The sequence below is a fragment of the Bombus huntii genome, chromosome 16 (assembly GCF_024542735.1).
Source record: "Bombus huntii isolate Logan2020A chromosome 16, iyBomHunt1.1, whole genome shotgun sequence".
NCBI lineage: Eukaryota > Metazoa > Arthropoda > Insecta > Hymenoptera > Apidae > Bombus > Bombus huntii.
The window spans coordinates 5,346,337-5,370,878 of record NC_066253.1 but is presented as its reverse complement, the minus strand read 5'-3'; the positions used below and the strand labels follow the sequence as shown (position 1 = coordinate 5,370,878).

General features: G+C 40.2%; 1 protein-coding gene and 3 long non-coding RNA genes across 10 annotated transcripts; 1 reads left to right on the top strand and 3 right to left on the bottom strand.

Annotated features, from left to right (window-relative positions):
- The first annotated feature begins 405 nt into the window (after nucleotides 1–405).
- LOC126874644 (ubiquitin carboxyl-terminal hydrolase 36-like) lies at nucleotides 406–15,903 on the top strand. Of its 6 annotated transcripts, none has more exons than XM_050636931.1 (9): nucleotides 407–595; nucleotides 6,274–6,642; nucleotides 7,336–7,413; nucleotides 9,616–9,810; nucleotides 10,294–11,095; nucleotides 13,116–13,211; nucleotides 13,633–13,985; nucleotides 14,102–14,427; nucleotides 14,591–15,903. In XM_050636931.1, the coding sequence occupies exons 2-9, from the start codon at nucleotides 6,356–6,358 to the stop codon at nucleotides 14,905–14,907; spliced, it is 2,454 nt and encodes an 817-aa protein (XP_050492888.1). In that variant the 5' UTR covers nucleotides 407–595; nucleotides 6,274–6,355; the 3' UTR covers nucleotides 14,908–15,903. The 6 variants fall into 6 exon arrangements, with proteins under 6 accessions (XP_050492889.1, XP_050492884.1, XP_050492888.1 ...); XM_050636930.1 differs by having other exon boundaries at nucleotides 10,291–11,095; XM_050636932.1 differs by having other exon boundaries at nucleotides 406–595; nucleotides 9,616–10,507.
- Nucleotides 2,042–6,267, bottom strand: LOC126874676 (uncharacterized). Its single transcript, XR_007692935.1, has 2 exons — nucleotides 3,041–6,267; nucleotides 2,042–2,445 (listed from the first exon to the last, which is right to left on the bottom strand). It is a non-coding gene; the product is annotated as an uncharacterized LOC126874676 (long non-coding RNA).
- LOC126874680 (uncharacterized) lies at nucleotides 9,078–9,609 on the bottom strand. Its single transcript, XR_007692939.1, has 2 exons — nucleotides 9,373–9,609; nucleotides 9,078–9,276 (listed from the first exon to the last, which is right to left on the bottom strand). It is a non-coding gene; the product is annotated as an uncharacterized LOC126874680 (long non-coding RNA).
- Nucleotides 15,569–24,536, bottom strand: LOC126874677 (uncharacterized). 2 transcript variants are annotated; one of them, XR_007692937.1, is made up of 4 exons: nucleotides 24,211–24,536; nucleotides 23,884–23,938; nucleotides 22,667–22,736; nucleotides 15,569–17,493 (listed from the first exon to the last, which is right to left on the bottom strand). It is a non-coding gene; the product is annotated as an uncharacterized LOC126874677 (long non-coding RNA). The 2 variants fall into 2 exon arrangements; XR_007692936.1 differs by having other exon boundaries at nucleotides 15,569–22,736.
- Nucleotides 24,537–24,542: the final 6 nt, after the last annotated feature.

Sequence of the window (24,542 nt, the reverse complement as noted above, 5' to 3'; positions counted from 1 at the left end):
CATGTACTTGTACTAAATATCTTATAATTTCTGCATTTATTTTCAGAATCATTTAAAATTTCAAAAATATAATTATGATAGTTGGATGCTATTTGTAGGATTAATGAAATTCACGGTATAAAAGTGAAAGAACAATATAAATTGACACCTTCTAATTATTTTTTTCACTTTGTGTCAACATTTCGAGAACAGTACAGTTCATTTCTTCAGGTCTGCCCAAGTTACGATTATTAATTTCTTTTTTCATATGAACTACATAAATTGATAGTTAAAAACAGGTTTGAATCGACCGTTAGTCGCATTTAAAATTGGAATAATGTGGCGCGATAAACGTGATTGGTAATCAAAATCCTCTTATAACCGTGAGTGGCAGCATTGGCTTCGAAGTTTCACCCTAGGCAAACGAGACGGCATTTTCTTGTGCGCTAGCGCAGAATGCGGTAGTCGCGGAAGCGATGACTGTCAACGCGGAATTCGGCAATCTTGTAATCGCCATATTGTTTGCACACACGTTGTGTTAGCGAAGTCAGTGGTGATAATCTCGTGGTGTCTTAAGTGTTTAATAAGCCACGAGAGGGAAGCGTGGAAAAAAAAGGTAAATAACTCGAGTAGCAAACTCGGTCGGCGGCGAAACCACACTCGTACCAAATCGTGTCAAAGATTTTTCCAGTAAAAACGAGCATCGTGACGTGATCTACATATAAAACCGTGTTGTAAATCGATCGTGTGTCTCGTGTCTCGTAGCATCGAGCGACTATTTCCTCAGCTCAGACACATCGAATCGGAAGTTCCGAGTATTCGTCACGGTGTGTGACGTCACCGACAATTCCGAGGGATGGCCCGTGCTTTTCAGCATCGCGACGCATCACCTCTCCTCCCCTTTTTCTTTTCGTAAAATCTCCGTAAGAGTGTAAGCTAAAATTCCTTGCTGCTCGATAAACGACGACATGATCGAGGGAACGCGAACGTATTCGTCTACGTAACACTGACGTTTTCTAGTGAAATCGTGTACACATTTACTTTGGACGAATTAATCAAGTGAAAACCCCTATCTACTTGTGTAAGAGGCATACAGCCCGTGAGTATTTTCCATTTTATAATGAATGGCTCGTATGTGTGAAATATACGATTATATATATATACGGGTCTGTGGGTTTTAACTTTGGAACGTGAGAAATGCCAAAGGCTCTGTGTCCAAATCAACGCGTCTTTCTTTCTCTTTCTTTTCCATCTTGTCCTATCACTCTATCCTTGTCTCTCTTCCAACCGTCCCCCTTTCTCTCTCTCTCTCTCTCTCTCTCTCTCTCTTACTCACTTACTCTCACTCTCTATTTCTTCCCTCCTGCACCCAGTTTACCGTCTCTTTCTCGCGTTTTCTTACTCTCTGGCCTCGTGAACGCGGAGTTAGGTTACAAATCGAAACAGCTCGATAAAAATATTTCAAGTATCCAGAAATGTTTCCCTTCCACACCATCGCATCAGGCTGAAAACTTTACTTCAGGACACCAAGAATTAGTGACTAATCCCTATACGGGGTGTCGTAGCATTGGTAGATAAACTTTTGGCGTTCTAAAAGGAAGTTTAACCTTGCTGCGATCCTCAAATTTTGATACCCCAATTTTGTTTTAATTTTAGCAGTAAAAGAGATTTATAGTATTTTAAGAAAATATTTATCTTAAAGTTGAGATGAGCAGTCATGCATACCAATAACAGTCTTCTCATATCTTACCTGAATTTGAAATAACATCAAAAAATACCACTGGATAAAAAATGATCGAAAGAACTCAGCAGGGTTAATTGAGTCAATGAACTTGAAAATTGTACCGTCCTCGTATCAAAATCATGAATGTGCAAATTTTTCAGTAATTTTACGTTGAATTGTGAATCTCTATAATCTATTGAATCTCATATTCATGGCATTGCTATAAGAGAAACGATATCTTCAAGAAAGATACGGAGAAATGGGAAATATATAGTACATATATAATGTTGAAAGAGCTGGCAAATCGTTTTGATTGAATCATGATAAGAAAACTTCGAATTATTTTAGATTTGAAAAACTGTCCAAGATTGAAATCTTGATTTTAATAGATTTAAATTCATACGATTGACGAAAGAGAATTCAGAGTTAGGTGAGAGAATAGGATGCGTGTCGTACACGATTGTAATATTTTAGCAACGTTTTCAATTCTTGTGACATATCGTATCGCGTTAATCTATTTGTTACTATAATCACTCATTGTGCTTTATTTCTTTCTCCTTTTTTACTCTCTTGAAAACGCAAAATAGAGATTCTTCATATTATAGTTTTGTATCCAAATAATAAACAATGTTTCTACGTTCCTTATCTTTTCTTTCTTCTTCCTTCATTCTTTTTTTTTACTATTGTTTTCGGTAAAATCACATTTTATTCGATCACATTTGAGTTGAAGTTTCTCCTCTCTTCTGCGAAAGAAATTCAAATCAGTCATAGAAGTTTACATACGCTTTACGAGTTTCGTGTGTTTCCATAATACATTAACGTATTTCCAGAAGGAATTAAAAGAATGTAAATATTTAGCTCACAAAAATTTTAACATAGAATTATATCAGAAATTGCGAAATATTTAACTTTATCAATACCAGGAAGACTTTACGGAGTATTAATACATTACAAAGTCTACTTTTCTCTATAATTTCATGTAAGTATAAGTGTATGCATTCTTGTGAGGCATTGTATCTTCTATTCTTTATCTTATTTTTTAAATATGTGTCATACGTTTAATATAAGATTTAATGCTAAAAGATATTGCTCTTAAATTTAAGAGGTGTATGCGGACTTTTGTGACTGGCTGTAGGTGTATGTGTCGCGTTATCTTATGTAACCCAAACCGTTACACACGCACGGATACGGCGAAACCGGTGTGCGAATAACTAAAGATCATAAGTGAATTCGATCGGTCCTATTAATCGCGTTACAAGTGCAGTTGTACGCAAACTGGAAGCATCGTCACGTGCGAGTGTACTCGTTACGCGCCCTACCTTTCACGCTTCTACTTACATACGTATTTTTCATATGGGTATTACAAATAAAACATGGTTATGTTCATGTTCAACTATGTACATCTTTCCCTCTCTATTACTTTTCGCCATCATATTTGCTTCAAGATGATCCATTGACTGTGAATAACATATCTTCTTTCTTTAATAAGTTTCTACATTGATCACTGAAAAAAATAATAGTTGGGGCCTTGCTTCTTGTGCATTCTTTTTCCACATTTCGCAGCTTAAATAGGAAGAAAGAGACAAAAGGTATTATCATAATGGCGTTGTTGTATGTTACCTACCGATACGCGACATTACCGTTGTAGACGGTGATTTGAAATGCTAAAAAAAAAAAAAAAAAAAAAAAAAAAAAAATAATGCTAGGATATGTGTTCCACCTCGTTTTCGTTGCGTAAACGTATAATCTGCTCTGCCAGGGATCCACGTGTACTGATTCTCATGATGTAATAGGCGTGATCCATTGATCGAATAATGCGGACCGTTTTCTGCTCTGTCATCTGCGTTTCGAATTAAGTTTAAAATATTGTCACTTCCGTTTTTGCTATATCCATTTTAAACATGATTATGTAAAGACTATCAGAGACGTTGATGAATGATTATTAGCTTAAAAAATTACACAATTTTGATCAATTCTCCGATTATTTACAGAAATATGTTTTTTCAAATAAAAAAAAAAAAAAAATTGCGGAGGATACTTGAGTACATTGAACGTAATTAATGAAATCGCACGCTTCAGGCATTTACTAGCAGGTTCGCATCATAAGATTAGTTACATAATTTCCAATTGTGCTCTTTATCTGATTACGTAACTGCGTTATTGACTTTGCGAAATATAAGAGATGACCCGTAATATCTTTGCCGTAATTTTTCAGCGAGATGCTGTTTCACGCACGCGATATATTTTTTCTCTTTCCTCCAGCATCTGACCTTCTGGAAGTCGAAAGAAAAATACTGACAAATTATTAAGCTCGATCATCTTGCGCGTGGAAAAAAACTTTAAAATGAAATTCGATATACTTTACCAAACGATTCGATCGAAATATTTAAAGAAAAGTAAATAATTTTACATGTTACACGATCTGCGAGGAAATTCAAGACGTTTCTCATATTGGTTTTGCGCGTCTGATGTATTCCGGTGAAAACTGGGATGGTTGCCAGAATCAAGGGAAAAATGTGGTTGCTTTCTTGACGTTAGGTATTTGGCAGAGACGTGGATTTTCTTCTTGGATGTTACGCGCGACTTTTACGCCATCATTCACTCTAGAAACAAAATTCGAAAAACTGTTAATAATAGATCGAAGATGGAATTTACTTAACTTGCGACGGTAAAGCAGTTTCCTACTTTTAATTCTTTTTTGCATTGTTACGTTATGGACGAGATAAAAGTTACGGTGTTACCGAATTAATTGAACCTTGTCTATTAGGTAATAAATATTTCTTGCTCTTCCATTTGAGACTTTGAAAAAGTATGTACTTACCAGTCATGATATCTCAATCAAATTTTGAATTAGCAGTATCTTTCTACCTACATGCCGATTATCTTCACTGATTAGATATTTATTTTACAATATTATATTTTATCAAATGTTTTCATATTCTACTCGAATCTTTTGTTCAACATTTGCGTTTCAATCGTCAGTCTTAAAAAGTTTTAATTTCAGAAAAGAATTAAACAGCTAGAATCTACTGTCAAAATACATTGTAAAGTGACCCAAAAACTATGCAAACGAAAATGAAAGGATACAAAATCTGGTACTGTATATCCTTTATGCGTTATATGTTGGCTACTAGTTAGATTTCTCGGTCATCGATCTTTCATCGAATCAAACTGATCAACGTATAGCAGGGTCAAAACAATAACACGCGTGTTGAGTATCAAGCAGTGCACGGGTAGTTACTTTTTTTGCCGGCTCAAGGTTAGTTTGCTTTTTTTAGCACGACCCAGTAACCTCTGGCATTTCTTCATTTTGTATTCCCGCTCTTCTTCGTGGAATTTGACAGTTGGAGTATCGACGGTAAAGTTCCTTCTCCCTATTGTAATTTATTCCACACGAAGATAGAACTAATCAATATCCGATTAATCACATAACGCAATGCGGTTTCCGCTTCCAGCGTCCAATGAAGATCCGTTATTTTTTCACGAACACCGGGTAGATTCTTCTATGGAAAAAAGGGGGACAAGGTGAGATAGCTTGCTCGAGTTGCAAGGTCGACGCTGAAGCTGAAAATCGTTCTTGTTTCTCTCGTTCTTCGGAAAGAGAATGCTTATCGATTAATTTTTCGTCTAATTTTATACATAATGTGTGTCATTTGGATTACTAGAGTACTTTAAGCATACCTTCGAGTTCAGGTATAAAGATGTAGGTCTTGCAGATTTCAAAATGGAACAAGTAAGACAGTTTGTGTAATAATTAGATTTTTCTGGGTCAGACTGTTACGGATTGTATGGAACACGGTGTAGACCGGAATTCGTTATATCTGCCCTCTATTTTATCGTCGTTCAACACTTCCAAAAGTCTTCTTACCTAATGCTCTTTAGTGGCTGACGTTCTATGGATCAGCCACGTCAGTTTCTTCGCGTACAATGTCAAAATCCATTTGCAAAATTGAACCAGTTCTGACAAAAATCGATGTATTATATGTAAGTTCTTTGATTTATGATACTATAGAATTCAAAAGCCTTGGGCTATCTACTATATTCGAATTTTATGACAACAACTAACCGTATCTTTAGGAAATACTCCTATATAGTTCAGATATTCTCTTTATGATGATTATATACATATATATATTATATACATGTTCATTTGTGATTTTCATGGCTCACAAATTTGTTAAGAATGGTTCGAGGAAGAACAGAATTAAGATACCGTGAAAACTATCTTTATGTTAATTCATAAGAAACAAAATGTCCACTGGTTATTGTAGCGTGCAGACTTTTGCACGCTACTTAGATTTACGATTGCGTTTAAGCCGGTTACACAGGATTCGTACTTATCAACAGCTTCGTACATTCTCTTGAAACTTGAATAAGTATAGATTAATCGATAAGAAAGAAACAATAGAATTAGAATGGAATAGTTAACAGGGTTAAATTCTTCCTGGAAAAATTAAGCACACCCTCGGAATACTCGGAATTCAATTAGCATTCTAGTAATTAAAAAATTGTTTAGAAAGTATCCCAGTCGATACACTGACCAATCTCTCCTAAATTGTGTTGGAATTCAGGAAAAGGTTTCTATAGAAGAAAGTCGAAAAGAGAGAAAAGAGAGAAAGAGAGAGAGATTGTGAGACTGGTGACCCGGGTGCAATGTCGTATCACCGTGGGGGCCAGGCGGGCGCCGTAGCAGTGTCGTACAGCACCAGTCCAATGGCGCCGCATTCTCCTAGCAGACGATGTTCCAGCGGTAACAGCGGCAACACCAGTTCCTCTATCGGCAACTCCACCTCGAAGCTGAGCACCTACCGATCTACTGCTCCGTCGTCGATCCTAGATCGACCGACGAACTTCTACTCGTCTTCGTCGACATCGGGCAGCTCGGGCTTTCGTTCAAACTATACAACCGAGTACAGGCGATCCTACTGCCCATCAGGCAGGTGAGTCTTTTTTCCTCTCTCGTCACGTTCTCCATCTTCCATGTTCCCTTAATTCGAGATTCCATTAATGGATTCCAGGGATCGGCAATCACGTGCAGTTTGTAAAGATCGAAACTTAGGAACAAGCAAGTCTAACCCTTTGCTGCCCTCGTTTCAAATAGAACTCCAGACTTTTTATATTGTTTAAAGTCTAGAAGTATAGCAATACCCTGCTGATTGGCCATGTGGCTGAATCTGGTCAGTTAGCAAGGCAGTACATAATAAGAATCATGGTCAAGGATATTATCTACTGTTTTCGTTAATTACATCTTACGTTCGCAAGGGGTTGGTCCGTTGATGTATTCGGAATATTGGCACTGAAAAGATAGAAATTGATTGAAAGAAGTTTACAAAGAGGAAGATCGATTAAGGGGAGGCGTTTTACTTCCGTCGATACTCCACCGACTGGTCGAATGCATGCTTCTCTTGACTTCTTGTCAATTACTTTGTTTCTTTGGACCGTTCAGGCTTTCCTTTACCGGGGTTGGCCTTGGCCAAGCAGCTGATTATATCAAGTATTACACGTACTTCGATATTATAAATAACGTTTAATATTAGAACTAAACTCGTGGTTAGCGTGCTGCCGATCCCGAGCTTCTTGACAATGCGAAAAAGGAGATTAATTAAATAGTTGGTACTCGATCGGCCCTACAGTTTCTACTCGTCGGCGAACACGAGCATCCGCAGGAGTTACGTGTCGGAGTACAGCCGGTCTCGCAGCTCACCCACAAGGTGAGCAATCTCCGTGAACAGGGATATGAGACAGCCGGGGTCACTGACTATGAGATAAAGGCCCCGATAAGTTTCCACCGATTCTGTGCAGTGTCTTCCTGGTTTCCCCCACATTTGTCAGCATTCGATTAAATAACTGTAATTGCTTGATGCACAACTAACGTCCACTCTCGGAATGGATTTCCTGAAATGCTAAACGATAGTTACCAGTTAGGCTGTTAACTATAGCGGCGCGGTTGTTGCTCGAAGCTATGGTTGTCAGAGACCACATGGCGGAAGTCCCTTGTCATCGATCTTTCCTTCCTTTTTGTCGGCCGATGAATCACACTCGTGCCAATTGCGTTTCTCTATCGCGGGGAACGCGACGACGTGGATAAAATGGCTACGGGACGCACGTTATAAATACATCAGCCGGCAACAGGTATCCCAACGACACCCTTTACAATGCGCCAATTACTTTTGTTCGCGTCACAATGATTCAATTAGGAAGGCGCGACCTATGAGTCCCCGTTTCTATGGCATGGTCGAGGCGACGACAAAGCTCGAGATCGATAGTAAATGGGCCGCATAGACTTGCACTGGCTGTCAGAGAACTAGTTATACACAGAAATCCTGTCTATCCACTTGCCATTGATGGAAGATAGTAGATATTTTGTCTGGTCTTTGGACAACAAAACTAGCTCCTCTTGCTTACTTGGCGTTAAACATGTGATTAAAGTCATAAGATCTGCCAGTCACATTGTGGTCACCATTTTTGGGAAGCGTATCAGTGGGATGATATGCAGATGATGGAGGAGGCGGTTGCTCGATAGCCTTGAGTTTTGATTTTGGAGTGGTTATAGAATTCGTGGAAGTGAATGTAACCCTCTATAACCAGAGTTTTGCCTGCTGACTAATTGATATAATTAAACTGCTTGATAGTAGTGGAGTGATATAGAAGTTATGTCTGGTTATCCCGTATGCATAACATTTTCAATATTCATATTCACACATTCTTGTTAGTTGTTTCACACATTTCTGTTAGTTGTGTAACGACAACTAGCAACGATAAAAGATATCACTCGACATTATCTTCAAATGATCTGTTGCCACCTAGGGAAGGAACACGAAATATTAGTAATTTTAAATTCGTTAATATTTTTTATGGAATTATTTTCATCTGCTTAAATATACAACGTTTTTGTTTGATAGGTGGTTTAATATCTTTGCAAATTTTTGCAAATATGCAAACAAATAACTGTCGATTTACTTCACATCACCGTACGTCACTGTGAGCTGTTGAGAAGCTAGAGCAAAGTTTAACCTCCGTAGGGAATAACTGTCACGATAAACAGCCATGTGGATATAAATATACATACGTACAATCCATTCGTGCTGGTCGATCGATCGCGATTGACGTGGTGGAAATCTAGCGAAAGGCCTTGACCTCGCATCGAATTGTCCTCTGGTATGGTGTGTGGAGAGACGGGAAGAGAAGACAGTTACTTTCTCCCCGACGTCTCGTCCTTAACTACAATGAGATATTTAGCGCATGTGTGCTCGAACGCGCACAAGAATGCGTGTATATTTTAAATATCTAGTGCGTATTCCCGGTGCTGTGTCCAAATCCACGAACGGTGTCACGCGTCTGATTTAGTAACCTCCAAACCTCGAAGAGGATCTGATCAACATGTAGGTCAGCGGCATCTGCCTGATCGTCTCGTGTACTTCCCAACTTCCTTTTCTCTATTCATCAAGGAGAATTATTCCGATACTACTGAACCATTCCCCGCTTCGTTCTCCTTCTTTTGAAACAGTTTTAATCTCTTGTTTGACAATATAGGAGTTCAGAGAGTTGCTCGATTTTGTAGAACGGAGTGTATTCTAAAAATGTATTTGGACAAAGTGTTCAAGGAAACGTTCTGATCAAGAAGGAATAGATCGTTAATGGGTCGACGATCGGAAAAAGTCTGTACTTACAATTTGATAAATCCAGCAGCCTGCGATTTATTTCATTATTAATTACTACTAACGTAGACAGAAGCGGAGTGCTTATTCATTTAGTTATATATGTGGGTTGCGCGTGCGTGTGTTTACGAACGTGTTTCGCGTATGCTGGCTGATGATTGCGTAATCTGGAGAAAGAGAGGGTAGCCCTTGGACGCGGGCCCAGACGAATGAAAAAGGATGTTCGCAATATTCACATTGGCTGAACGTTTGCAGGTCAGTTTCGTCGTCGACGTACAACAGCACTGGCAGCAGCGGTGGCACGGCCGCGAATGTGACGACAAACGGCACCAGCGGCAGCAGATTCGGCTTGTCTACGTCGTCGTCCTCGTCGAACATCTCTGTCGGAAGTTCGTCCAGGGATAGAGGAATTCCGGAGTCGAGGCTGGAAATAGCGGCAGATCTGATCAGGTACTCGCCGTCCGGTTACATACCGAATATCCGTCAAACGAGCAGCACCAGCAGCACTAGTGGAGCCCATCATCATCATCATCATCATCATCATCATCATCAGTGGAAGCATCATTCGGCCGGTTCCTCGTTGACGGAATTGTTCGGTGGCGACGATCGTGATATAGCCATCGAACGTAGTACCGGCAGAGATCATCGTCCTGAGTCGTCGCTCTCCTCGTCCTCCTCGTCGTCTTCCTGCGCCGTTGGTGGTGCACTTTGGTCCAGGTCAAAGAGAAGGCCACTGTCCAGCAGCACGGTGCTCAGCAGCGGGCATGCACGCGCAGATAGTGCCGCGTCGCCAGGCGAGGTAACGATTGACGAGCGCGGCACGATCCGCGACCTAGACGAGGACGACGACGATGACGACGATAACGACGACAAGGACAATAACACCGACGACGATCAACATAACAACAACAGCAGTAATGGGAATATCAGCAGCGGCGGTGGGGACGCCTGTGATTCCGGTCAATATGGGATAATAAACAACAACGACCGCGAGCACGAACACAGTCACGACCCCGACCACGACCACGACCCTGACGACGACCACGACAAGGACGATGACGACGAGGACGACGAAGACAACAAGCTGAACAACCGGCATCATCGGCAACAACAGCAGCAACGCGGTGCTGCCTATCGGATTGACGAGGTTTCACCAGCTAAGCGTAACCTCTTGTCGCCTGTGCTCGGTGGCGGTGCTGGCGTTGCTGGTTTGATCGGTGTTAAGCTCAACTTGTTCACTAACCTAGCCACTAATCCGAGTAACGGCGGGCTGCTGATTAACAACAACGCTCGGAAGAATATCCAAGGGGTAAAGGAAGAAGAGGAGGACATCGATATCGAGGACGAGACTGCTAGAGGCGGTGGTGAGGTAATACACGGCATCAAGGACGTTGTCACCTCCATCGACGTGATCTCCTTCCTCCGTGGTGGTCGCACTGGAGATCCGGAGAGCCTCGAGGACAGCGAGCAGCAACGGAAAACGTCTACTTCGTACGGTATCGATCAGACCGGGTTCGTAGGCGGCAGCACGCCGCCCATCTTGCAAAACGGCGTGGCGGGAAGACCGTCCGGTACCTATGGAGACGACCCATCTGTGCCTTCCACGTCTAGGAGACCGGATGGTCACCTCTCGGGGACAACCGCGAACACTGCCAGTAATCTGACCTCCTCCTCGTCGCCCACTGCACCGTCCACGGCTCACCAAAATCTCTACCGCGGGGTCGCCGACCAGTTTGTGAGTGTCCTTTAGTCATTTCCGTTAATCGTTCAATGGGAAGACATCGTAGTTTTGTCTTATGAAACTTTTACTTACTAGAAACATCGGTAAAAGTGTGTCCTAAGAGAACGAAGTATGACCTGCCCAGTGCTACATTGTGAACATCTCAAGATATATTGGCTTCCGTCATTTCTTTTTTATAGTTTCTTCTGCTTTTCGTTAGTTGCTGTTTTAGGAACCTCGTTTTCATTTGACGTATATGTAGCATATGCTATAGAATTTCGTTTCATTCTAATGTTCTATTATTAGGAAACGCGTATCTGTCATTCAATGGCGTATAGTCTTACAGCAGCTTTAAACGCGGCCAAAAATGCATCCGCCTTCTTTTATACATGTAGCGACATGTGCGTAACTATGATAGATCATCGTATCTTGTAAACCGCCATTTTTTTCGACTTATGGAAAGTTCAGTGACTCGTAACGAATTCCTGATGGTATATAGATTTACATAGAATAGTGGTGGTAGATGGAAAAAGATGGACTATGAATCGAAACGTTAGGTTATGCTTTTCCATTGCTCGTCTAGTCACTTGTTACGAAACTAGTCTATGTTTTTCTTCGAGCACACGCCATTCTGTTCGACGCTTAGTCGCGAGAGCTGGCTTTTATTAATAGACCAGAGCTCTTCGGGCAGGGGAAAGAGTGCGAGAAAGAGAGAGGAAACCGGCGGTCAACGGATCTCTCATAACATAACGGTACCCAGTAGCAACGGGTGTTCTTTATGTCGAAGTATAACTATGCGTATGAAGTACACAACGTATCCTGGTGCATTCACTGCTAAGAGCTGCCTGTCGTTTCTGCAGGAAAGATCTTGAAGACCGATGCAGATCTTCTTCGCGACACGGCCAATTTCTGTCATCGATGACAACGAGTAGCGTGCCAGTTTCACACATCATTTTGACTACGGAGTGGGGAGAGACTATCCGGGTGGGATATCTCTGAATATTCACGAAAAGATTCGTGGTTGGCCGCAGAAACTTTCCTTCAGCTCCTATAGATGTGATCGTTTGAACTTTGTGTCATTTTTCAGTTTCTTCATATTCTCGTGAATCCTTGAAAGATACTTTCAACGATATGACGTCTATTTATTCGTTACGTTCATCTGACAACGTACTCGGAAGCTCGAGAGAAATAGAGGGCGGGTTGGTGGTTAATGCAGAGGGACTGGAGATTCTCGAAAGTTACACCGTGTAAACTGGCTTATACCCAACTGATAGGCTGGGGGTTGTGGTGCGTGTGGGTAGTGATTACTCTGCTGTTCGTGTACGCGTTCCTGTTGGGCGTTGCGGCTCCTCTGACGCCTCAGAAACGCGTCTCTTTTGGTGTTTATTCAGTACAGTTCAACAGTTCCGTAGTGACCGCGCGCGCTACTCTGCAGCCTCCAGCCAGTCGCACGAAGGTGAGTGTTCGTGAAGAATATAGGTACAAGAGATACGGAGAATATACTTAGTCCCGTTCGAGCACGCAATGACGTCGACTTCGTCGTTGAGTACCGATTCTTTTTCACGACTGTTCGACGCTTTAAATATTTACGCTGTCTTCCCTTTTCTGAATATATTATGTTGGGCGTACTTTCTGTTCGGAACAATCCATACGCTGAGGTTGAACACACCGAAAAATGTACGTACCGTGTGGTATTTCTTTTCTTTCAATACCGGTGATGCACATTACTAATCCAAATGCCGTGTTCTACATAATCGGTCCATAACTAACCGGTCTCTCTCTGTATAGCACGTATCCATCCCCAAGGTCATATCGACTTCGTGGTATGTGTGTGTGCGTGCGTATACATATATTCGTGTGAAATGCTCTTTATGCCGCAAGCTAGACACCGCCACCACCAAAAAAGTATAACTAGTCGTGCTTAGAACAGAGAACGCGACAGAATTTGACGGTTTTTGTTCCCCGTAGAGAAGTAGATGCCTAGAAAATAGTAACTCAGTTAGATTTAAAAATGTAACTCTTATCTCTATTGCAGGAAGGAAGCCCGACAAACAAAACAGCACGTAATCGGCTACAAGCGCATCGCGACGAGCGATGTGGACTAAACGGGTTGCGAAATATTGGAAACACAGTAAGTATACACTAATTATATATCAAGAATATGTACTTATGATTACATCAACTTTTATGCTGCGACATTAGTCTGTGTTTGAACTTTGCATATAATTGTTTATCCACAACAACACGTGTATTTGCTAGTAATATGAAAATGGATTAATTTGCGCCTTCTAAAGTTAAATGTGCTGTATAATCAAAGAAAGAATTAATAACGCTGGGTAAAATTCAAGGGTGCAATATTATGACCATGTTACGCGTTGAAACGGGATATTTCTGCTTCTCCAGTTGAGGTTTCTTTACTGCTATGCACGAAGTAGTTCTTAATATATTTCCTTCAGAATCTATATAGTGCTGGACCCTGCTTGTACACAAAAAATGACATTAAAGACCATTTTCAAAGAACCGGTTTTTTTACTAGTGTTTCTGTCTTGCAGTGTTTTATGAACAGTGTAATCCAATGTTTGAGCAACACGAGACCGTTACTGGAATATTTGCTGAACGAACAGTACCTGGCGGACATAAACACCTCCACAAGCAGTATGAAAGGGGCTCTTATCAAGGCCTTCAGTCAGGTGATTCACGAGCTGTGGGAAGTGGGCGGTGATCTCGTGGTTAACACGACGGCGCTTAAATCCCAGATACAAAGATTCGCACCACGTTTCATGGGGTACAGCCAACAAGATGCTCAAGAATTTCTCAGATACTTGCTGGAAGGACTGCACGAAGACGTGAACAGGGTAACGGTGAAGCCGCAACCGATACACACGGATATTCCTGAAATGTACACGTAAGAAAACCTTAAATCTTATTTGTGAATACGGAATGTAAGAAAGAAAAAATTATTAAGAATGATGATGTCTAAGGGTACTAATTATATAAATGTTGGTGATTTTTTATGAATAGTGACAGTCAGAAGGCAGTAGAGAGCTGGAAGCGCTACCTGCGCAGCGAAGATAGTATGATAGTGGACGTGTTCGTGGGCCAATTACGTTCGTCGTTGCACTGCACTTCTTGCGACCACGTGTCGGTTACATTGGATCCTTTCTGGGATCTAAGCTTGCCAATACCGGCCAGAAGTGGTACAGTGAAGTTGAGTCAATGTTTGGAACACTTCACGCGAGAAGAGGTGCTCGACGGTGACGAAAAACCGACTTGTTCCAAGTGTCAGATGAGGAGAAAGTGCACGAAAAGCTTCAGCATACAAAAGTTCCCGAAGATTCTTGTTATTCGTATCCTTTCCCAATTTTAATGAAGATTAAACGTTAAACAGGTCATGGTTAGTTATTATGTGCTGTGAAAACCTATTATGTACTTGTTGAAGAGTAATTCTTTTTTTCAAATGTCGAAACTTATTTCTTATTTCATCATAGCTTCCTTAATGAAAATTTAAAGATTTAAAACGTTTTTCACCGATGGAACGATTCCGCAGCAAGTTAAACGTAATGGTAGATTTTCCATTGACAGGTTTGGATCTCAGTGCCTTTGCCGCGCCCAGAGTTCCGGGTTGTACGTACAATTTGTACGGTGTCGCGAATCACTCGGGCACAACGCACTCCGGCCATTACACGGCGTATTGTAAGCATCCATACTCGGGGGAGTGGCATGAGTATAATGACAGCCGTGTGTCCGTCGTTCCAGCGCGATCGGTCGTTTCCAACGAAGCCTACGTATTGTTCTACGAGCAACAACCTCACAGCTCTCACTTGTAACCTTACGCCATGCCTAGAGTATAAAAAAGACGACCATCTTGCCTCTCAATACCTCAGTCCAGCATATAGTATAAAAAAAGAAAACAGACAAAGAGAAAAGGAAAGGAATTAATATACTTTATCGCGTGGTATTGAAAAGCGACTAAACATTGAACGATGAGAAACGCCGAGGTCGTTTTTATCGAACATACAAAGCGAATCGTGTGTGTATTGTGTGACTATTGGCGATAATCATGTTCCATTATAACTAAATTTTTGTTTTTCTTCGTGGTTAGAGATATTCCACCGTGTTCCGGTCATTTTTATTTCGGCTTCTTCAGAAACCAGATGCTTTCGTGCATTTTTCAAAGAATCGCTGTGAATAATTCTGTAAAGATCAATAAGATGCTTAGTATGAACAAACATTTTTGAAAGTTAAAGACACGAACAGAAGGTCTCACCAGGATTCTCGAACCATTGTCTTCTCTTTCGAATCTTCATCGTTTCTCTTTATCTTTGACTTTTTTCTCTTCTAGTTCTTCTTTATATAGTTTTTTTTTATATTAGTTCTTTTTTTATATGAAGTGAATGTATCATGTGTTTCAAGAACGAGATTTGCCAGACGGGTTTAATAGAAGTATAATATATAAATTCATAACATTTGGTATTTAAAGAAAAACGAAGAGAAAATCATGACTTCGCCAAAAATCACGTATACGGAATAAAAAAAGCGCTTCGGATGTCTAGTTACTTTTGAATAGACGATATAGTAAAAAACATACATCTATCCTCACTCTTCACTGAACACCTGGCAATCTATAACTATTTACTTTTGTAAAATATTTTGTTTAATAATATCACACAGTCAAGAGTTATTTATTTAATTTATGGAAAGAAAAACTAATAAAATATTAATATATTCGATATTGACGAATATAATATATATATATATAAATATATATTATTATATACGTATTACATACCAATAAAAAATATAACATTAAGGGAAAAAATGAACATATGAAATAGTTTTTCTTGTATTGTACTACGATTTCCTCTAAAGAAAAGAATAACTTAACTATGTCCAGGTAATCGGAAGGAAAGACCTTAAATTAACGATTTTGAAAAAGAAGATCTAAAAATTATGCATTTTTTTTGTTCTAAAATCACGTTTAACTTTTTAAAAAACTGTGACATCGTATTTGGTGAGGACTATTGACTTTTGAAAGTTACGAATCGGTTTTGAATAATATTGCTTCATTAAATAAATTCTTCAAAAAAAAAAAAAAAAAGAAACAACAAATTTATTAGTGTACATAAAAATTCTTTCCAACTTTGACTAATCCGGTTTCCATTACAGCGTAAAAGAAAGTTATTACGAGAAAATTGATGCATATGATCGATCACCCAAATCAAAATATCCTTTCTATCCTCATTGGCCAATTTAAAAATTACTCAGTAGAAGTCAGTATTCTAAAACTACAATGGATTTCTATCACAAATAAATAATATTTTTAAACGAATTAAAATTCTTTATTATTAAATTATAGAAAATTTATTATAAGTATTACCGAAGTTGATATTCTAATCTCTTTTATTAGTATAAAAACTATACGAATTTGCTATTTTCCAATCGATAATTGCGCAAGCGCTATCCATCAGAAGTAGAGTTGTTTGTCGGTTAATTCGTGATTATCATGATGCGAGATCCGCGATACAGATGGCGACGTTGCGCTCGTTAAACAAGTCTTGCCACGCGTGCCGGCGAAATAATGGAAATCATCGTCTCGTTGCCGGCTCGTGTACGTCGGCCTTCCCTTTCCTGCACGTATACATTGCGTACGGTGGTGTGCGTTCAACGTGCAGCCCGCACACACGTACACGTGCCCCGGGGGGTAGGGTTTCTGGATCCCTTGTTCTTTCCGCCGCGAAAAGAAGGGGTTTTTGCAATTGGCTGCCAGCCGTCTGTGTGCCGCGAATTCGCGAACGAGACACACGGTTCGAGTATGTGAACAGCCAGTGCACTCCGTCAAAGGATAATCCACCGCGAAAATATTTTCTGGACTGCATGCTCCTTGATCCATGCGAGTTTCTGCAAAAAGATTTTGCTAGTTCGTGAGTGGTCACTACGTCAAATGAGAGTTATTCATCGGAACTTCAAGACAGCTCGATAGTCTCGAAATTCAGACTCGAGGGAGGGAAATTTGCGACCGGTAGTGATGGGAATAACGTATTCGCAAACAACGGCTACGGTATTCTGTAAATAAAGGAACTGTTAACTATCTGAACTTACATATTTGTGAAAGTGTTGTTATAGTAGTATAGTATTTATTAATTTCAACCAACACGTCTAGAAATGAACTTGGTTAACAGAATTATCTGCCTCATACTGCATTCTTCTAATCTAAAGTTCTTGTTTGAGTCTTGTGTGAAAGTGTTGTTATACAGAAATACATTTGAAATACATACTCCTGTTTCTAATATTTTGCAATGATCGACGAATCGGTTCCATCACTACCTCAAGATTCTGTTCTCCTTCAAGCTTCCCATGATTCTTTACGTTTTTCTTTTTGTTGAGGCAGTACTCGCAGTAACTTAATAATGGATCTGAAATTACGAAGTGTGTTAATGAAATTGCTACAAAAATTAGAACAATTTATGTGTATATCGTTCGCGATGGGCACGCCAGTTTCGTGGCACGCCCCTGGCCCCCGTCGTTGGGGCAGAGAGACACACGACGACGATCAACCAAAGGAACGAGAGAAGGCACCGGGTGTGCGTGAGGGCAGTGATCTCTCAGGGAGCGGCGACCTAACATACGAACGAACGGTGTTCGATAGATATAGGATATATACATCGTCACGTTCTTTTCTCCGTTGTTTCCTATGTCGTTGGATTTTCTACGGTTAGAGATGTCTACGCACGGGTCCATGGGATGCGGCGACGTTCCTGTTCTCACTGGACTACCGAGGTAAAGAACAGAATTCGCATTTCCGCTGTTTTTCGTGCTGCCGGTTGATTCTGGCACGCGTTCGCAATTGCCGATCAAATGGAACGGGATCAAGTTCAGTATGCGAATCTGACGAATCGACTCTAAGGAGTATAATCACAGTTAATGATTCGGATTATCAAAAATCGATACTTAATTTGATTTGATACTGGACACTTGCTTATTTTGGACAAAATCATTTGTTAGAATGTACACTACTATTCATAAAAATTTGGACGCTTGATACAATCCAATAAAAACATTAATATTTGTATTATATCTTTAACATTATGATAGAAGACTATTTCTCTACTGTTAATTCTTTGTTTTTTGTTATACCTAAAGTCAAATGTTTCACCAAATTGCAGCTAGAATATTTTTTTTATATAAACTTGTCGGATGTGGTTGCAAGCACATACTTCGCTTATTCTACGACTTACTGCGACGCTTATTCTCATTTAAGGTCATTTAACTTAGCTTTTACTTTAGGATTCCTTACTTTTCTGTTTATATTAATTAATATCAACTATTGTTTTTATCAATATTTACTAAATGTAAATGATTATCCGAGATAAGATTAAAGAGCTTTATTTGAAGAATATTTTATGTATATATTTGCGATTATTTGAAAGCGTTTAAATACTTATGCACGTTAGTGTACATAATGATTCAATCGTAGGACGAAATACGGACTTTTAACGTTAATTTTCTTGTTTGAATGCTAATTGCGTTCTTGGCAGTATTCTTCGAGAATCGCAGTTGTTTAAAATATCGAAGCGTGATATTAACAGTGCACAGGAATTTTTGAGTTCCGAGATTGATCGATACATATATCGATTAAGATATTGACGAGATAACTAAAAATCGATCATCTTTATCGATCTTCTTATCGTCATTTGCAATCCTCGAGCCGATTGAAACGCGGGAAGCGTCGTCGAGCAAGTTCAAGCGTACATAATGCTATCGGGCTATTCGATCGTGCGAGGTTAAAGAAGCAAGAAGAGTCCTAGGTTAGGCTAATGAGATCGTAAACCATAGAAGGTCTGGGTCATATGGTCAATTCTATTGTTAACAACAATAAAAGAGGTTATAATATATTAATAAGCAATTCATATTAAAGATTAAAGGAAATTAGTCAAAAACGTTATAAAAATTACTTTAAACATTATCGACCACTGACATGTGAGTACGATTTTCCATAATTAAAATAAATCCATGCAGTTTAGTTAGTGATTTTGAAAAAATAAGAATTTTTTGTAGTTATTTTAATTAATAACAGTACGATGTTCGAAATCAAATTTTTCGAATTCTCTGCAGAACCTCGATTTTGTATTTGGCCATGAATGTGTTGATATAATCACTAACGATAGTAGCGCTGGCCATCCACCTTGCGGCCGTTTTTTCCAATCTATTAAAATTTTATTGCATGCACTGTAATAAGTTTCTTTAACTACATAATCTCGTATTTCATGACTTATTGTAAATAATGTTAAAAAGCCACTCTGTTTAATTCTTCAAATAATACGTTTAATTTTATTATCTTTTTAAACGAATCGTACCTGAAACTGGTATACAGTGATTCACGAAAGTATTCTTACACTTCCAAAAGCTTTTTAAGTATGTGCATACACATTGCACAAAATATTTTGAAATTTCATTGGCATCATTTCATAACGAGACACGATTTTTGCGATGGCACTGATAAAATGTGCAACAGATCTGAAAATGTATACAGATATTACAAGATGTTTATTGGATGAACAGTCCAGTATTCACATATTAGTAAGGCACAATATATGTATAATGAAATCTTTATCATCTTTAAGACTAACTCTTTTATTAACTCGTTTTTAAGGTTACTATTCATACTTTATACTAACTTTTTCACTAAATATATGTTTGCAACAAAAATCTTCTAACTCTTTCATACATTTTCGAATTGATTTCAAATATTACTACAATAATCCTGATAGTCGTATCTCGTTACAGTGCCAACGAAATTTCAAATAATTCCGTATAATGCACATAATATATTCATAAAATCATAAAATAAATTCTTTGGTAAGTATTCGAATACTTTCGTGAGACACTATATAAGGTGATTTTCAATGGTTCATAGAATCTCCATCTCGAGTAAATTGGCGGACATTGCAATGTTCAGCCTGCATCGTCTATTCTAAACTTTTCTTCCCTATACTCCAGCATACGGGGCGGGGCCGTTGCAGTGCATCGAAAGAGAAATTTTTCCGGCGGTTGTTGGCCCAGCCCCACGACGAACGGATACTAGGGTGTTTCCCACATGAATGGCAGAGCAGTGGAGGTACATTGCAAGCAAGCTGCAGCGCTGCAGTAGGCCTGTGGGCCAAGGTTCTCTCTCTCTCCCTTTTCTTCCTCTCTTCCGTACTCCTTTCTACTTGCTTTTTGTCTTGGATATTCTTTTTATCTCGACTACTTTTACAGATGAAAAACTGCTTGCAACCAGCAACGAATCAACAATCACGACTAGGTATTTCATTATTATTTTTGGGATATTTTATTGAACTTTCCCATAACGTTATTTTGTTATTTTTGTGTCTTCGACGTTCAAGTTGCAGTTGCATCAAAATATCAATATATTTTTTATTGTAGGAAGTTGCGGAAACTTTAGAATGAGAAGTCACCCAATCAGCTGAAATGGCAGTTAGCCAGACCGCTTCATATTCTAGTTTTGTTTAATTGTTTAGCATGATACGTTTTATTTCCCGGATGCAGATGCACTCGAGTCCCCCTCCATTGAGCCACTCTTCTAAGATCTCCCGAAGTTAACAGGCGTGACCCTTTCCCTTCTGGAGTTTTTCATGCGGACCCACCTGGTCTTTCATTGGCCAGGGGCTAAATGAGAATTTTTCCGATATGGCCTGTTAGGCCAGCCCTCTATTTATACGTTTCCCCATCGATGGTAGCCACGTTGTACTACCGCTTTTATCGTTGCAACTCTTCTATATTAAACAAATTTGTTTCCATTATTATTAATTCTGCAACCTTTCATCCTCTTTATATTTCGGGTATATCATATTTTTAAATTTGTAGATATATAAAGCGTTACCCGATGGAAAATGCACTGTTACGAGAAAGAAATACGCCATTTTCTGTCTCTGGTCTGTCTAGCCGAAGAGCATCGAGTTATTCTACATCGGTGGAGGCTCACAAAGCTATGTATATACCTACTATCGATGCTGTGCGCAGTGCACATACCTGCACCGTGGTTACGCAGGTGTGCGTGACCTTTTCTCTTCCCGGGAATCGCTCAACTTTGCAGAAGAATCGCATTTTTCTGCGTAAGCTCGTTTCCCGTGTTCGATGGCAGGTGCATTCCTATACGATGCGTTTCCATCCTGATGTGTCGCTTCCTGTACCAGCTATATTTTGTTTTCATGTGCAAGCTTATTTTAGTTTCGGAGGTACTTTGCGGTCAATTTGTATAGTAGATGGAAGTTAGGTAATACTGAATTCTTAACAATTAGTATCGATAACTTATAATTATTCTTATTTCATTTGTAGAAGTCTATAGCTAACTTATAACTATATCTATTTTTGCTAAACAATGACTACTAAACAAAGATCTAAATAAATCCAAGAGGAATGATTATGCAAAAGAAGGAAAGTACAACTGGTCTTCAAGCAAAATTTTCTCATAAAAAAATGGGGAGTAGCGGCTGGTAGCCTAGTCGGTACATTCTGTATCGCTTTTTTCCGCGTCGTGGCAGCATAGCGTGCACACAGAGACGGTAGCGGTTGTCTGTAGCTAGGTTGAGGTTGCCGGAGGCCGCTTCTCGTCGTCTCTCGCTCGTCTAGTCGTGGCAAGGTGCATGCTCGGCATCGTGCACGCACGAACACGCAGAAAGCAATCGTTGGAGCAGCGTGTCTGGTAGGTACTATAGGGGAAACACTGGAGACCAGATGCATTCGACTGGTATTACTGTATATAATACTAAGATCACTTTTGAATAATGCGGATTTTCTCAGAAGTTGACGGTATAGCCGAGCCATACTCGATCCCATGAGTCACCATAAAGTTCTAAACTATGAGAAACTTGAAACTATTACGCAAAATGTCCGCGATGAAAAATAATTGAAATCTAGATGACGAAATTTGGAGGAAATATACTGTGATAGATGTTGATGTATCGGAAAAAGAGTTCTAGAAGGTTAAAGCAGCAAAAAGAATGGCCGAAATGCAGTAGTAGAAAGGAATGCCCGTGCGAAGCGGAGACTCAACATGCGATGAAACTGGCCCTGGGAGCGCACAAAGCCGCGGGGGCGTTCATTTTACGCATCGACAGTAACGATGACGTTTTGTAAACGCAAAAGTACAAATGCGCCTTATTCCACTTTGGTCTAATCTAACATATCCTTGTTCTCCTTTTATTTTTAGACCAGCTTGGAACTTCCACTAACAAAATAATAGCACCATAGCCTATATGAACGAGTTCGAAAATCGTGCAATTTGAGGAGAATCATCAGGCGAATATTTAAGAGAGATATTGGAAACTGGTCGAAGAAGGGAGACAGAGAGGTTCCTTTACGTCCGCGGGGCTTCGGTGTCAACAGGTTTTATTTTTGCCCCGCGAAAAGGCCAAGGTCCTCTCCTGCCCCTACCGTGCATACCCGCCAACAGTCCCCTGCCCGCACGCCGCCCCTTTTCCCTTCTTTCCATCCAGATCCCCTCCATTGGCATCGTCGACGTGTCCTCGATAGGTGGGGAGGCTCCTGGGGGATGCTATGAAGAACCTTCTGGATTAATACCCGCACCTCAGGAGAATTTGCTCCACAACTCTGTTCTAAAGGTTCTATGAAGCCAGTACGTTGATAACACAATTTCCTGTAAAGGAAATATCTACTTATGGAATATTTCTTTGTTAATTATTTTAAAGCAACGAAGGGTCTAAAAGAGCGATAGTCCGTGTTTGTAGTTTTGTCGTACATATACATTCCAGGAGGAAATGCACAGGCAATCGGCCCCAATTGGGGTGATACAGGCAGAGTGCGACTGATGGAGAAAGAGAGAGAGAGAGAGAGGGAGAGAAAGAGAAATCGAGAAAAATAGCGGCTAGGGAATGGAGTAGATGACGGAGAGAAAAAGAACGACAGAAAACACACGAAATATAGGGGTATATGACAAAGAGGAAGCAAAAGGCGGGGAGGCGGGCAGAGAAGCAGAAAGAAAGAAAAAGATGAAAAATGAAACGGAAAGAGAACAAGCAGTCTAGCCCTGTATATATGGATGGATGTGTTTGAGAGGGAGAGTCGAAGGGGACGAAGGAGCATGAGATGTAGCAGTGATAGGTTCGAAGCATCTTAGACCAATTAAGCCCAAGAGTTTCTGTTCCTACCTTTTATTATTAATGTTATATTATCTACTATTTTAGAGATCCAAAATCAAAGTTTTCCAAGAGACACGACCTAGATCATCGAAAAACTCCAAACCGTATTAAATTTTGAGATTTAGCTACGGGTCGGAATCATTTTTTCCATCAAAAATTGTTCAGAAACTCGATGCAGAGAGAGAAACGAGTGTCCATCACTAGACTGGAGGTTCAGTTGAAGCAAGAAGAACAAGAAGAACCAGCGAGTGCATTGAACAAGGACAGGTAGACAATCAAAAGGAGAGGGGATCAAGTCGTCGTGGTGAGCAGGGGAAGGGTTTTAGGGGGGAGGGGGTAGAGTGCAGCGGCCTGGTTGCCTATACTCCGCGTGACTATAGGCAGTCCGGCTAGGCTAGAGTCCGCGTATAATGTATTCTCGAATATCGTGCACTCTCTCGTGATCAATATAAGCTCCGACGCGGGCCGGAGATGCACGAAGATCCACCTCCTCCTTCCTCGACCCGCCCGGACGATGTTTTTTCGTGCGGAGTGCAACGCACGCTGGATCGCGAGAACTGCACTCGCTTTCCCCCTCTCCACGACTCTTTATTTCTCTCTCTCTTTCTCTTCTATAAGGGCTGTCTGTTCTTGTCCGATACTTACCGACTCGCTCTGCTCTTTCATCCTCGATTATATATCCGTGACAGTGTCGAAGCGGCTTGAAGAGGGGAGAGAAAGAACGAATATTATAATCTTGGGAATTATTTAAGTTCTCTCGTTAGAGGGAACTCATGCTTCTACAGTTAATGAATGATCAGATACGATGCTATGTGGTAGGTGTTGCATAGGTAGCATTGCGATTAAAATGGCACAAATGTGGCAGCCATATTGCCTGGTAGAAGATTACAAATTTGTAAGTTTCGGTAGAATTTGTTGATCAATTTTCAATCGCTTTTTGAGAGCAGTATGTTTTATCTTGAATATAATTACCGAGGTGTTTGAAATAGGCGTGAAATACAGAATGGCTGGAATACTGGTGGAAGGTGGCAGCGAAGCGTGATGGACGAAATCTTCTCGGCTCGATTGAGCGATATTCACTCATATGAATTAAAGTTTAAGCCTGCACACCTTCACCGACACTTGGCTCCTCTGCTTATTGACTCCTGCTGCCTCTCCGCGGCCCCTTGATCAATCTTTCGAGAGTAATGAAGCCTGTGACGACAAATATTTAACATACTGGGGGCCGAGCCTCTTAGAACCGCTTTGTGATGCTTCGTCTATGATCTTTGCGTCAATTAATTTTTTGTTCCGATCTAATCTTC

What these genes read in the sequence shown, in the direction of transcription:
- LOC126874644 (XM_050636927.1), top strand. Translation starts at nt 6,356, where the DNA reads ATGTCGTATCACCGTGGGGGCCAGGCGGGCGCCGTAGCAGTGTCGTAC. An exon ending in GCGGGGTCGCCGACCAGTTT is followed by an intron (nt 11,096 to 13,115) that starts GTGAGTGTCCTT and finishes TCTCTATTGCAG; the next exon opens with GAAGGAAGCCCGACAAACAA. An exon ending in CCCGAAGATTCTTGTTATTC is followed by an intron (nt 14,428 to 14,590) that starts GTATCCTTTCCC and finishes GAAAATTTAAAG; the next exon opens with ATTTAAAACGTTTTTCACCG.